At 41.9% G+C, this 11,997-nt stretch overlaps 2 protein-coding genes across 2 annotated transcripts; both read left to right on the top strand.

The window, feature by feature from the left end:
• The first annotated feature begins 935 nt into the window (after positions 1–935).
• krt18a.1 (keratin 18a, tandem duplicate 1) lies at positions 936–6,517 on the top strand. The gene is made up of 7 exons (XM_030139102.1): positions 936–1,476; positions 3,479–3,561; positions 3,942–4,098; positions 4,872–5,036; positions 5,303–5,428; positions 5,653–5,873; positions 5,953–6,517. Exons 1-7 carry the CDS (start codon positions 1,030–1,032, stop codon positions 6,065–6,067), a joined length of 1,314 nt encoding a protein of 437 aa, XP_029994962.1. The 5' UTR covers positions 936–1,029; the 3' UTR covers positions 6,068–6,517.
• A 1,253-nt stretch (positions 6,518–7,770) lies between these two features.
• LOC115422660 (keratin, type I cytoskeletal 18-like) lies at positions 7,771–11,048 on the top strand. Its single transcript, XM_030139103.1, has 7 exons — positions 7,771–8,226; positions 8,787–8,869; positions 8,977–9,133; positions 9,325–9,489; positions 9,572–9,697; positions 10,058–10,278; positions 10,876–11,048. Exons 1-7 carry the CDS (start codon positions 7,795–7,797, stop codon positions 11,000–11,002), a joined length of 1,311 nt encoding a protein of 436 aa, XP_029994963.1. The 5' UTR covers positions 7,771–7,794; the 3' UTR covers positions 11,003–11,048.
• Positions 11,049–11,997: the final 949 nt, after the last annotated feature.

The raw sequence follows: 11,997 nt of genomic DNA, 5'->3' as shown, positions 1-11,997 counted from the left end.
CCCTCTGAGACTATTACTCTTTGCAACATCACTGGCTTCCCAGGCTTATGTGTCTTACTTGATGCAATCGACATGAAAACAGTACATACTCCAGGTGAGACATGAGCTGATCCCATCTGATCCTCCCACTGTGATCAAAGATAATGATGACCAATGGTGAGTCATATAGGTGTCTCACTTCAATTTTGGACACTCACCGTCGGTGCCGCTCCTTTACAGCAACACTAACTACACTGTTAAAGTTTTCAGACACATTCCTCTTTTTATTCCTGTTTAAAAACATCAGTAATCACCTTTAAGCTGGTGCAACGAGTCCCAGTTTTCACTTCATCCATTAAGAACAGATCACATTGTCATAATCGTTTTATGAGAAGAGGTCAAAATAATTTAAGTTTATGGGCCACAGTGAACGTTTAACTCAGAAATGGAGGCATCAACAAACAACCAATTTACAGCACAAGAGAGATTCAACTACAAACTTCACAAAAGCATCTCAGCATGTTACATATTGTGTAACATCATTTTGTTGGTTATTGAGTGTCTTTTATACGTATACTAACGTTAATGATGTGAAGGGAGTTCAGTTACTAACATGGTGCATTTTCTAAAAAAAAAAAAATGGTTTCAGTCTCTTCAGAGGAATTTGCTGGTAAAAAAATAAAATAAAAATACAAGTGTCATTCAGTGTTTTTTTTATTCATACTTAATAAAACAGTCTTTGTCTATTTTCTTCTCTTTTTCAAATGTCCATATTACAGTGAGTTTTTCAGATTTACCAACTTAGGAAGGTTGTACAGAATGAAGCATGCTGCGAGCAGTTCTGTGGTTTAGTCTAGTCTGGCTGTGGAAAAGAGGGCGGTGACTCAGGGGGGAGTGGTCTGAGGGGCGGACCTGAGGGCCCACAAGGTTTATATAGTTTAGCGGTTTTCCCGGTCCTCCTGCCTTGTGTCTGTGAGCTCTCATTTCTGCCTGCCCAGCTTTTCTCTGGTACTCACAGTCTCTCACAGAGTCTCACACTCTTCAGCAACAATGAATACTTCCAGGCAAACCACATACTCTGTGCGTACCTCCACCAGCAGCAGGCCTTCTGCCTCCACTACATTACTGAGCCGTACCTCAGCTCCTGTCTACAGGGCTTCCTCCATGCATGGCGGCTCTGGTGGAGGTAAAATCAGTGTGTCCACCTCCAGCATGTTGAGATCCGGGATGGGAGCAGGAGCAGGAGGAGCAGCAGGAGCAGGAGGCTTCTCCAGCAGTGTCCAGGTGAGCGGGAAAAGCGCCGACATCATGGGCAATGAGAAGTTTGCCATGCAGAACCTGAACGACCGTCTGGCCAACTACCTGGAGACGGTGAGGAACCTGGAGCAGGCCAACCACAAGCTGGAGGTGAAGATCAAGGAGGCCCTGGAGAAGAGTGGACCAGACTTCAGAGACTACAGCAAGTACCAGGCCATCCTGGACGACCTGAGAAAGAAGGTGAGGAGGGGTCTGGGGGATGCTGGAACAGGAGGGAGGGCTCACAGGGGAATGTGACTGAGGTGATTTATTAAATGTTGAACAAAAGCATGTGAGGGGGAAGTTGGATGGAGGGAGGTAACCACTGTAAAGCTGAGCTGAAAGATGAAACCCAGAGTCAGATGGTATGAGGTGATAAATGTTTGAACTTTTACAAAGTGTAGTACCTGAGCAACAAAGGGTTAAAAACAGACTTGGACAAAAAGCATTTTAGTTGGTATGTGTCATCGCCTAAATACTCTGACCCCCCTGACTTAAATGTAGAACCTCATCAGTACTCTGAGTGGTCTTCAGGGGCCCTGCTGGCCCTTGGCACAGTGCCTGCTTCTACTGAACGGGCTAGGGCCCCAAGGTTGGACCGGAAACAGTATGGAGGAGGAATGTGTGTGTGGGGGGGGGCATCACGGGTCACTCAGACTGGAACACAGAGGGAAACAAAAAACAAGCAAAGCCAGGGACAGACCAGGGTCAACCAGCAGGTCCTTGTATGATTAGTTTAACAAGCTTTTTCCTCTTTATCTAATGTAACAGAAACAATGTGGGCTTAGGTGGATAAAGGCTCTGTTCATACAGAGGTCACAACTATGTGCATACATAACAAAAGCTGATAATGTAGGAAGACGGAACACTCCACATAATAGTTTTAAATGATAAATCTATAACTCTAAGTTAACGAAATAAATTTAGGGGTGGAGCTTATTCGCCTTTTGTTCTGAATTGTACAGGCAACTGATCTGATAACACACATTATTTCACACATGTAATATGCCCCATTACAACACATCTGGGACTGTGAATTAATACAAATAGAATTATAAATAGTACATGTCGACAGTGTGCAATGAGGAACTGTACCAGTCATTTATTCCAGTCTTTGCTCCACTAGAAAACAGAATGACTGAAAGACATTTTTACCATGTAACAGTCCAACTGCTGCCAGTTTTCACTCAAAACTACATTTTCCTTTTCTGAAATCTAAGACAGAAACTGTTCCCCAATGGAACATTCCACTTATTTTGGTTTCATCCTTCTAGCCAAACTGGAGAAACACTTCATACTGAATGTCTCAGTGTAACACAGGGAAAAGTACCAGTATTAAATGTTTTCACGGTGGGAAAGAACCTTTTACTTGTGATTTTCATGTGGGAAAAACACAGAAATCAACATCAAGGTCAGGAGACCCAAAGGGAATGAAATGGGAGCTGAAGAGAAGAGCAAGTTTACCAGTTTCAAAAAAGTTTATCACTATCAAAACATTACATAAGAACTTTACAGAAATTACTTGGTGTTTATTTTACTGTCAAAGGTCTCAGTTCATCCAAACAACATCAGGGTCAGAGCAGACTCTTTTTTCTCAACATAAATCACTCCTGTGGTGCCCGTCCTGCTCAGCCAATGTATGAGAAAAGACAAACTCTCAGGGCAGAATTAAAACTGACCAGTCCAGACCATGCACAGTCGACTGTCCGTGCAAACACGCCCACAGGACAAGGGCGTAGACACACAAACACCACATCTATCCACCATCATGCAAATCACCTGCCATCCTGCTGACACCAAATATCCTGTTCCTCAGCAGCCAAAAGGACAGTTGCTGCCTGGCAGTCACTGATTGGCTCTTGGACTTTGTCACCTGGATGCCTCCCCTGTTTCCCCTTCCATCCGTCTGAGCCCTTATCTAGTGTGCCGTGACTCCAAAGCAAATATTGCAACCGTTTGCTTTTTGAAGCCAACCGCCTGCACTGTCCTAATTTACGAAGACAAACAATGACATGTTCCATTTAACAAAAAAAACCTGTTGCTACATGTTGAACCTGAGCAAGCTCTTATCATATGGTGTCATTTTAATGTGTTTGTACATTTGAAAACAAGATCTAATGAAGCAGAAAAGTTAAACTAAAACCAAGTCCAACCATTTTTGGTCACGCTAAGCTAATGTCCTTCTGTTGCCAATGTCCTTTAGGTCTTTGATGCCACCACCGACAATGCCCGTCTGGTCTTGAACATTGACAACGCTCGTCTGGCTGCTGATGACTTCAGAATGAAGTAAGACACGTCTGCTACGCTATAGAGACAGTAAATAAACGAGCCAGACAGCTGCAGGCACACCCCGTTGAACTGCTGAATGGGTGGAAGGATAGAATATAAAGTGTCATCATCTAAAGAGACACTTGTTTGTCTGGTATACTTCATTATCTTTACATCATAGCCTTGGGCGAGTTTGTTGCACCGTCTCATTAATTAAATTTCAGGGCAAGGACAGACAGCTACTGCAGTATAAAATATTTTATACTGATGACAAGTCAACATAAAAGAAGATAAAAACATTGTTAGCGAGTTGCTTCACGTATTTTAGGTCAGGTTTATTCAGGTCTCTATCTGGATCCATCTGTTGGAGAATGTGACAACGTCATTGGTGTCTTTAGGTTTGAGTCAGAGCTGGCGATTCGCCAGTCTGTGGAGGCCGACATTGTTGGTCTGAGGAAAGTCATTGACGACACCAACATGAGCCGCATGAACCTGGAGAGTGAGATCGAAGCCCTGAAGGAGGAGCTCATCCACCTCAAGAAGAACCATGAAAATGTAAGTGTGTTGAAGTCCAGTGTCATGCTCTCTGGCTCAGTATTTGTAAATTAAAAGATAATATTCACCACTTAGTTTTGATCTTTGTTGGACTGACCTCAGGATGTTGTTCTCTGAGTTCTCCAAAACCCCTTTGGCTCTAACTTCTGCAAACAACCACACCTGATTGAACATCTGAATAAATATTTGCTTAAAGGCTCATCTGAATAATCCCTAAAGACTTTTACTATGTGTACTGAAATTATATATGCATGGATGTCACACATTATGCCACGACTGTAGCTGAAACATGAGGAAGAGGCTGTAGGGTGTTCTTAAAGACAACCCTGAGAAAACTCCAGTGGGATGTGGGAGGTTTGAAAAGAAATTTGAAATATCTGAATGTGAATTCTGTGGCGAGCCTCATCATAAAACGGATCCCGTCCAAATTTGGCAACAGACAAAACACCAAAGTATTTGAATTACTGTAATCTAAACACATAAGCCAAAATATAGCCATTTGTTTACTGAGGGAAATATTAAATGAGGTGTTAGGGTTTAAATGCATGCTTCCAACCACATTATGTTATTATAGCTGGAAAACGCTAGGAGTCAAAGCTGGGTCACAGCTCAGTGACACTTTTTTACAAGCAGAATCTGTTTAAAATTAAGCCATGACAGAGATAATATCCTTGGCTGGAGAAATGAGTCACATGACAAAGTCATAAGGAATGTTGGGATATTTAGTTTCATTCTCTGATAATAATTCCTTCACTGGTTCTTAATGGTTTTAGGAAGTGATGGACTTGCGTAACCAGATCGCCCAGTCAGGAGTCCATGTTGATGTGGACGCTCCGAAAGGACAGGACCTGTCTCAGATCATGGCAGAGATAAGGGCGAAGTATGAGAAGATGGCACAGAAGAACCAGGAGGAGCTCAAAGCATGGCATGAATCCCAGGTAAATGTTTAACCACAAAAGGGAAAGTCACCTCTGAAAATCCACCTATTTTAGGGTTGTTTTGATTTGTGGTTTGGGTTGTATTTTAGTCACATATTAAACATGTACACTCAAAGATGTTCCCTTTAGAATTACCTCTGAACCATCTATATTGGTCTAGACATTGGTATAACCATGATCCTAGCTCAGAATTGAAGATCCATGTAAAAACTTGATAATTAAAGGGTTAGAGTCTGAAAATCTTCTAATCCTTTTTGCTTTTTCAGATGACAGAGGTCCAGTCCCAAGTCACCCAGAACACAGAGGCGCTGAAGGGCGCTCAGACAGAGGTGAACGACCTCCGCAGACAGATACAAACTCTGGAGATCGAGTTGGAGTCACAGAGGAATCTGGTGAGAAAACGCACTCACTCAGCTCACACTTCATTTCCCTCAACACAGGCTTTTCTCAGCTCTCTCCCATGCCTAACTCAGCACTCTCACTTCAAGTCACTCGCATTGACTTTGTTGACACAAGCTTTAACACGCCACTGACCTGTTGCTATGGAACCGTCGCCACTGAGTCCAGGACACGGTACATTTTTTAACCCGTTCTCTCCTTTGTGGTGTGCTCACAGAAAGGCTCTCTGGAAGGTACACTGCGGGACACAGAGATGCGCTACAACATGGAAATTGAGTCTTTGAACAGTATCATCCTGGGCCTGGAGGCAGAGCTCACACAGCTGCGTAACAACATTCAGCTGCAGACACAGGACTACGAGGCCCTGCTCAACACCAAGATGAAACTGGAGGCCGAGATTGCAACATACAGACGGCTGCTGGACGGCGAGGACTTCCAGTGAGTACACAATGAACTGTAACAGTCTGAGTGCTGGCAGTAGAAACGCATTGCTTAAATGGTCTGTTTTCCACTCCAGGCTCCAGGACGCCCTGGAAGCACAGAAGACAGTGAAGACCAAAGTGATGACTGTCACACAGACGCTGGTTGACGGCAAAGTGGTTTCCTCCAGCACAGAGACCAAGAACGTCTGAACAGCAGCAACCTGACACTCCCAAGAATTCCTTTACCACAACAAAACACTAACTACAATTGACCAAAACGTACACATTTCGTTCTCCCTTTTGTAGTCGTGCAACACATTAACCATTAGAATCAGTAAAGTCTTTCCACAGGCTGGTAGAAAAACTGGATCAGAGGAAAACTCAATCATCTTTTATTTATTTCATCACCCTGTCCGTTTATTTATGTGTTTGTGTATTGACCTGCAAATGTTTACAGAAGTAAAATGATCGGAAAACTGTGAGCTTTAAAGGAAACTAATTAACTAAAGACATTGAACATTTAAAAGAAACGAAAGTCAAAGTAAATGTAAACCACTTTAAAAAAAAATATTTCATCATCTTTGGTTTTCTTTCTGTTCAGTTACGTCTGCCCGTTGTGCTGTGATGTTCAAACATTTCATTAAAGTCCATTGTCCAATATTTAGTGTCTGTCATTTTCTTTTCATGGTTCCTTCTTAATGCCAAGTTCATGTTGAGATAACACTCACTGACTTAATGAAATAAAATACGTTTTAAAAATGAATGAAGGGACTGGGACCTAACCAATGAATCAGGTTTCAATCCCTTTCAGTTTTACTAGTATGAAAAAATAAATAAGGTCAGTTTTTCAAGGAATTCCATCCACACTTGGCAGTTTTGCTCATAATTTTGTTATACCTCTGACATTTTGTGCAAATATATGATGTGATGTGATGTAACCCAATCAATCTGACCCCAGAGTTTACAAAGTTTAAACAATAGTGATTTGACATGTAGGTTTTATGACCTAGGTTTCTGCAGTAGCAGTGTGGGAAGGAAGTTGAAGCACACAACTACAGTATGACCACTATGGTGACAAGAAAAAAATATAGTGTTGCTTTATAAGTTGTTTATGCTAGGTCTGAAAATGATTACATGCACAATGTTAGAAACATTAAATCAACTATCAAAACCACTTTCATCTGGATTAGCTGCCATAGCAAGTGATTAGCAAGAAAAAACATTACATAAAATATGTGTTCAGATCCATTGTCGTCCATTGTCTCCATACCAACTCTGGGAAGCCTAGACCACAGAGCTGCGCACCACGGCAGCTGGTCAAGCTAACACTCATGCCAAAGATCAGTTCTAGTTACTGTTACTGTAGCCATCCTTGAAACCATTACATCTTAGTAGTACACAGGAGCAAAATATGCAGGGCCAGTCGACAAAAAGAGTTAAACCTGTAAGTACCATTTCCATTTTCTGGTGCATTACTTTATATGGAATACAAACTGTACACCTGTCAAGATAAAAGCTATAATGATCAGACCTACTGATTTTCTAAAGCTGTAAAATCCTTTGACCTCTGATGCATGAACTACTCTGACCAACTGTCATTCCACAAATCCTGAAGCAACACGCCCTCACCAGTACAGATTTATGTTCTTCTCACTGTGTTGCTGTTGAAGTGACAGCTACCTTAGATAGTTTACTACACTTTATCTCTGTAAAGATGTCAGCACACCCTATTCTCCTTTGGGTGTTGATGGGACAAAGTCTGACAAATAAAGCTAAAGGTCAAGAGAAGATATCGACCGAATAGGTGTGGCAGGTGAAAATATTGCATTTCAGAGTGATATATAAGACCCCAGGACTGCCCTTCATCCTCCACTCTCCTAGTCCTCTGTTCCAGATCACACCGTTCCCTTCTCAGAACTCAGATCCACACTGAAGCCATGGAGCCCTTGATGACACATGAGAACATGAGCAGTTTTGTCACCCGCAATTACAGTGTTCCTGTTAAGTCCAGGAACTATGCCCACAGTGTGAGTGGAGGTGCAGGGGGCCATGGGACCAGAGTCTCGGTGTCCCACAGCACACGCTTTGGCAGTGGCCTTGGCGGCGGCCTCGGCAGCAGCCTCAGCGGTAGTAGTTTTGACTACCAGACATCAGGGGCCACCTCTGGATCCTTGGCCATTGGAAATGAGAAGCTAGCTATGCAACACCTGAACGACCGCCTGGCTAGCTACCTGGAGACGGTGAGGAGCCTGGAGAAGGCCAACAGCAAACTGGATATTAAAATCAGAGAGGCCATTGAGAAGAGGGGCCCATTGGAGGGCAGAGATTACAGCAAGTATGAAGTCGTCATCGCAGACCTGAGGGCTAAAGTGAGTTGACAAATAAACCAGGATATATTCATTTATTGTGGGTTTTTTGAATTTTGCTCAAAATAAGAGACAAAAGTGACCTTAAATTACTGACTTGTTTGATCCTCAAAAGAAATCTAAAAAAGGGCAAATACAAAGTAAACTTATTTTAACAAAAAGAAGTCTTAATTTATGGTGTTGTTCATGCAGAAGTTTTTTTTACTCGTCTTTCAATGTCCCATACACCCTAGAAATGTTGCAAACTGGTGGGGCAAAAGTCAATCTGAGTCCTGTTAACTTGTCTTTATTATCTCACCACCCACACTCCAAAGTGTGTGTATACCGTATATCACTGACTGATTTCACAACTTTTATTGTCTGTGGTCTTAGTCTTGCTTTCGTCTCTATGTGGGGCCATAAAAGATAATATCATAAAAAGATTTTTCATGTTTTAGAGTAAGTTATCATGGGCCATATTTTTTAACCTGCACAATTCATGAAGGACAAAATTACAGTTTGCCAACAATTATAATTGGCGTAGTAGACCTGAAGCCATAAGTCTGTACTTGTACTTCTTTCAGATTTTAGACATGATCATGGGCAATGCAAAGCTCTGGATCTCTCTGGACAATGCACGCCTGGCTTCAGATGACTTCAGACTCAAGTGAGTAATTTGTTTTTGGGGTTAAATGAAGAAATGAGCTGCAGTCATATTGAATATTTCAGTGGTAAAACATCACAGGATCAATAGTTTTTGCTTTACTGTCTTAGGATGGAGTATGAGCTGTCCATGCGTCAGACAGTAGAGGCGGACGTCGCAAAACTGAGGAAGATTTTGGATGACACCAATGTTATCCGTATGCACCTGGAGAGTGACATCGAATCTCTGAAGGAGGAGCTGATCACCCTGAAGAAGAACCATGAGATCGTGAGAGACATTTCTATTTCAATTAAACCATAGGATGATGATTCAGAAAAGGAAAGCTAATAAATAAACTCTTGGAGAGAAACAGCATTGTAAATACTCCCAGTACTGGTGCCTGTTTGTTTCTTAGGCACAGGATAACCCCATTAACCCACCTCAGGAAATCACTCCCTGACTATTTCCCCTTTCAACAGGATGTTGAGGAATTACGTGCCCAGATCTCTCAGGTTGGCGTCCGAGTGGATGTTGATGCTCCTAAAGGACAGGACCTGGCCAGGATCATGGAGGAGATGAGGGCTAAGTATGAGAAGATAGCACTGAAGAACCAGGAGGATCTGAAGGCATGGCACGAATCACAGGTACAGCACAAATAATCTGCAGTCTAATGACTTTGGTGGATTAACCCTGGTTTTTAACCCTATGTGCACTGTTTGTGCCCAGATCACAGAGGTACAGGTACAAGTGAATGAGAACACAGCAGCTCTGAAGGAAGCAACAACTGTGGTGACGGAAACCAGGAGGAGATATCAGGCACTGGACATTGACCTGCAGTCTGCACTCAGTCTAGTAAGAAACTCTGAGCTGTTTTAATATCATCATCTCATGGTTTGGAAGCCAATTGCCCATTCATGCATGAGGACTGTGTATTTCCACTTTGAAATTGTAGTTTGCAGTGCAGATTTAGGATATGATGTTGAAGTTGGTTTAGAAAAACTGTGATATTTGGTTGGCCCAATGCATGAGTGGCTGAATACCATATAGGCACCCTGATTCCCTGATTCCTTCTTGGTAGGACCATTTTTCCATAGCATTTCCCTACTCTCCTTTCTACATAAAGGCAAAAATGTCAAAGTATGTGTAAATTCTCAAATTCTTATGTAGTTTTCCCAAACCAGTTAACTAAACTTTTCGATCATCCTTTTACAGAAAGCATCACTTGAGGCCGCTCTACGTGACATTGAAATGAGGTACAACATAGAGCTGGAGAAGTACAACTCAGTCATCCTGAGGTTGCAGGAAGAACTCACTCAGATCCGCACTGACATCCAGCAGAACAGCAGAGAGTACGAACACCTGCTCAACATCAAGGTGAAACTGGAGGCTGAGATCGCTGAGTACAGGAGGCTGCTCGACGGTGGGGACTTAAGGTGAGTATAAAACGGCTCGTATGTAGCCGTGGGCGATGGCTTTACTGAAAGACATGCATTATGACATCATAGACGTTAAACCTCTGTCTGTGGCGTACAAATTTGTGCAAATTTGCTCAGATTCAAATGATCTTATGCAAACATGCAGTGACATTAATGTGGAAAGTAAAGCAAGTCATCAGTACCCATGCAAGTGTCATAGCCTTTAGCATAGCTGAAAACATGAAAAAGCACCAGAATATGAAAACACAGCCCTTTTGTCTGCAGCTCTGTCCTCTATCCAATGTAAATCAGTTTTTTCATTCCTAAAAAATCTGAAAATAAATGACATAGAAAATTATTTTAGAAAGGTGATTAAATTATATTTTATGCTGCTGTGGTAAAGTAAAGCTATAATTACACAGTTATAGGCACAGTAGAGCAGTAGAAAATGTCCAAAAATACACATTTCCGAATAAAATATAGAATGAATTAATGAATGAGATTGAAAGTGTATATGTGCATGAACTCCAAATCACAGTGTTGTATAGGTGTTAAAAGTATTACTGTATTTGGTTACACAGATCAGCCATGTATTAATCTTACTGATCTTTTCAGACTTGAGGATGCAGTGGACCAGAAGGTGGTGGAGACCAAAGTGGTGACAGTCACTCAGACCCTGGTGGACGGCAAAGTGGTATCTGAGAGCAAGGACGTCAAATCCAGTGAACAAGTTAAAAACTGAAACAAAGCTGAAAACCTCGAAATGAGCAATAAAATGTAAAACATGTGACTGGTTGCTGGTTTTTACTGTGTTTAATAAAAAATGGGTTATCTGTTTGTAGACCCGTTTATTAAAAAAAACCAAATAAATAGAATAACTTGGCTTTAAGTTTTAAATATTTAACAAAGAACCTGTGACATGGACAACACCCCTGTTATCCACATAAACAGTGATGGATGCCTGGCCTCCTGCCACCATTCTCCCACACACCCATATCTACAGGCAGTGCAGGAAATTCCTTCAGCTTCTGAGAAATGCACATTTTGACCTGGAGTTTATTAACCTCATAGGCAAAATCCTCTGTTCCCATGCCATGTCCTGTCACACCACAGTTCAGTTCAGTTCAGTCTGGGCTTTCTTTCCGTTTCTTGTTTATTTACATTCACATTCTGTCAATTCTTGTGCGATGTTTGAGACAAACTCGCTAATGGTCTCGCTTTAATATCTGCATCACTTAGAGTTCATAAACTGTTCATATAGTATGTTAATAGCAGCACAGTTAAGTAATTGTCTGGGAAATTTTTAGACATTTTAGAGAGCTTGTATAGTTTGCATTCATCTTTTCTTTTTTTTTTTTAAACTCACAATTGCGACACTCAGCAGACATCACCATTAATCATTCTGCAAGATCCCAAACAAGATTTCTAAACCACAGCTGAAAGCCAGCAATAGTTTCCTAATTTGTGCCCTTTTTGTGAGCATTATTGCAAGCCCCGCGGCTGCTATTTGGGAGTGTGTGTCACAGTTATCTGTTGTTTCAGGAAAAGTCATTAAGTAGCTTCTTGTGTCCGACTTTTGACATTAGGTTTTGCTGCAGGGTGTTGGGAAACCTCTGCAACCATGTGCTTTGTTTTCTGGCAACCCAAATGCCGCAACACACCAGAAAAATATGCAACCATTGCATGTTTCTACCACCCATGAATGTGTATAATCACGATCAGTGGTGTAGTCCAGGG

The sequence above is a fragment of the Sphaeramia orbicularis genome, chromosome 7, assembly GCF_902148855.1.
Source record: "Sphaeramia orbicularis chromosome 7, fSphaOr1.1, whole genome shotgun sequence".
Lineage (NCBI taxonomy): Eukaryota > Metazoa > Chordata > Actinopteri > Kurtiformes > Apogonidae > Sphaeramia > Sphaeramia orbicularis.
The sequence above is the reverse complement of the archived record's forward strand: the minus strand, read 5'-3'. Positions and strand labels throughout refer to the sequence as shown.

Coding starts and splice junctions, on each gene's coding strand:
- krt18a.1 (XM_030139102.1), top strand. CDS start 1,030: ATGAATACTTCCAGGCAAACCACATACTCTGTGCGTACCTCCACCAGC. Junction 1,477..3,478: donor TGGACGACCTGAGAAAGAAG/GTGAGGAGGGGT, acceptor AATGTCCTTTAG/GTCTTTGATGCCACCACCGA. Junction 4,099..4,871: donor TCAAGAAGAACCATGAAAAT/GTAAGTGTGTTG, acceptor TAATGGTTTTAG/GAAGTGATGGACTTGCGTAA.
- LOC115422660 (XM_030139103.1), top strand. CDS start 7,795: ATGGAGCCCTTGATGACACATGAGAACATGAGCAGTTTTGTCACCCGC. Junction 8,870..8,976: donor TCAGATGACTTCAGACTCAA/GTGAGTAATTTG, acceptor TTACTGTCTTAG/GATGGAGTATGAGCTGTCCA. Junction 9,490..9,571: donor AGGCATGGCACGAATCACAG/GTACAGCACAAA, acceptor GTTTGTGCCCAG/ATCACAGAGGTACAGGTACA.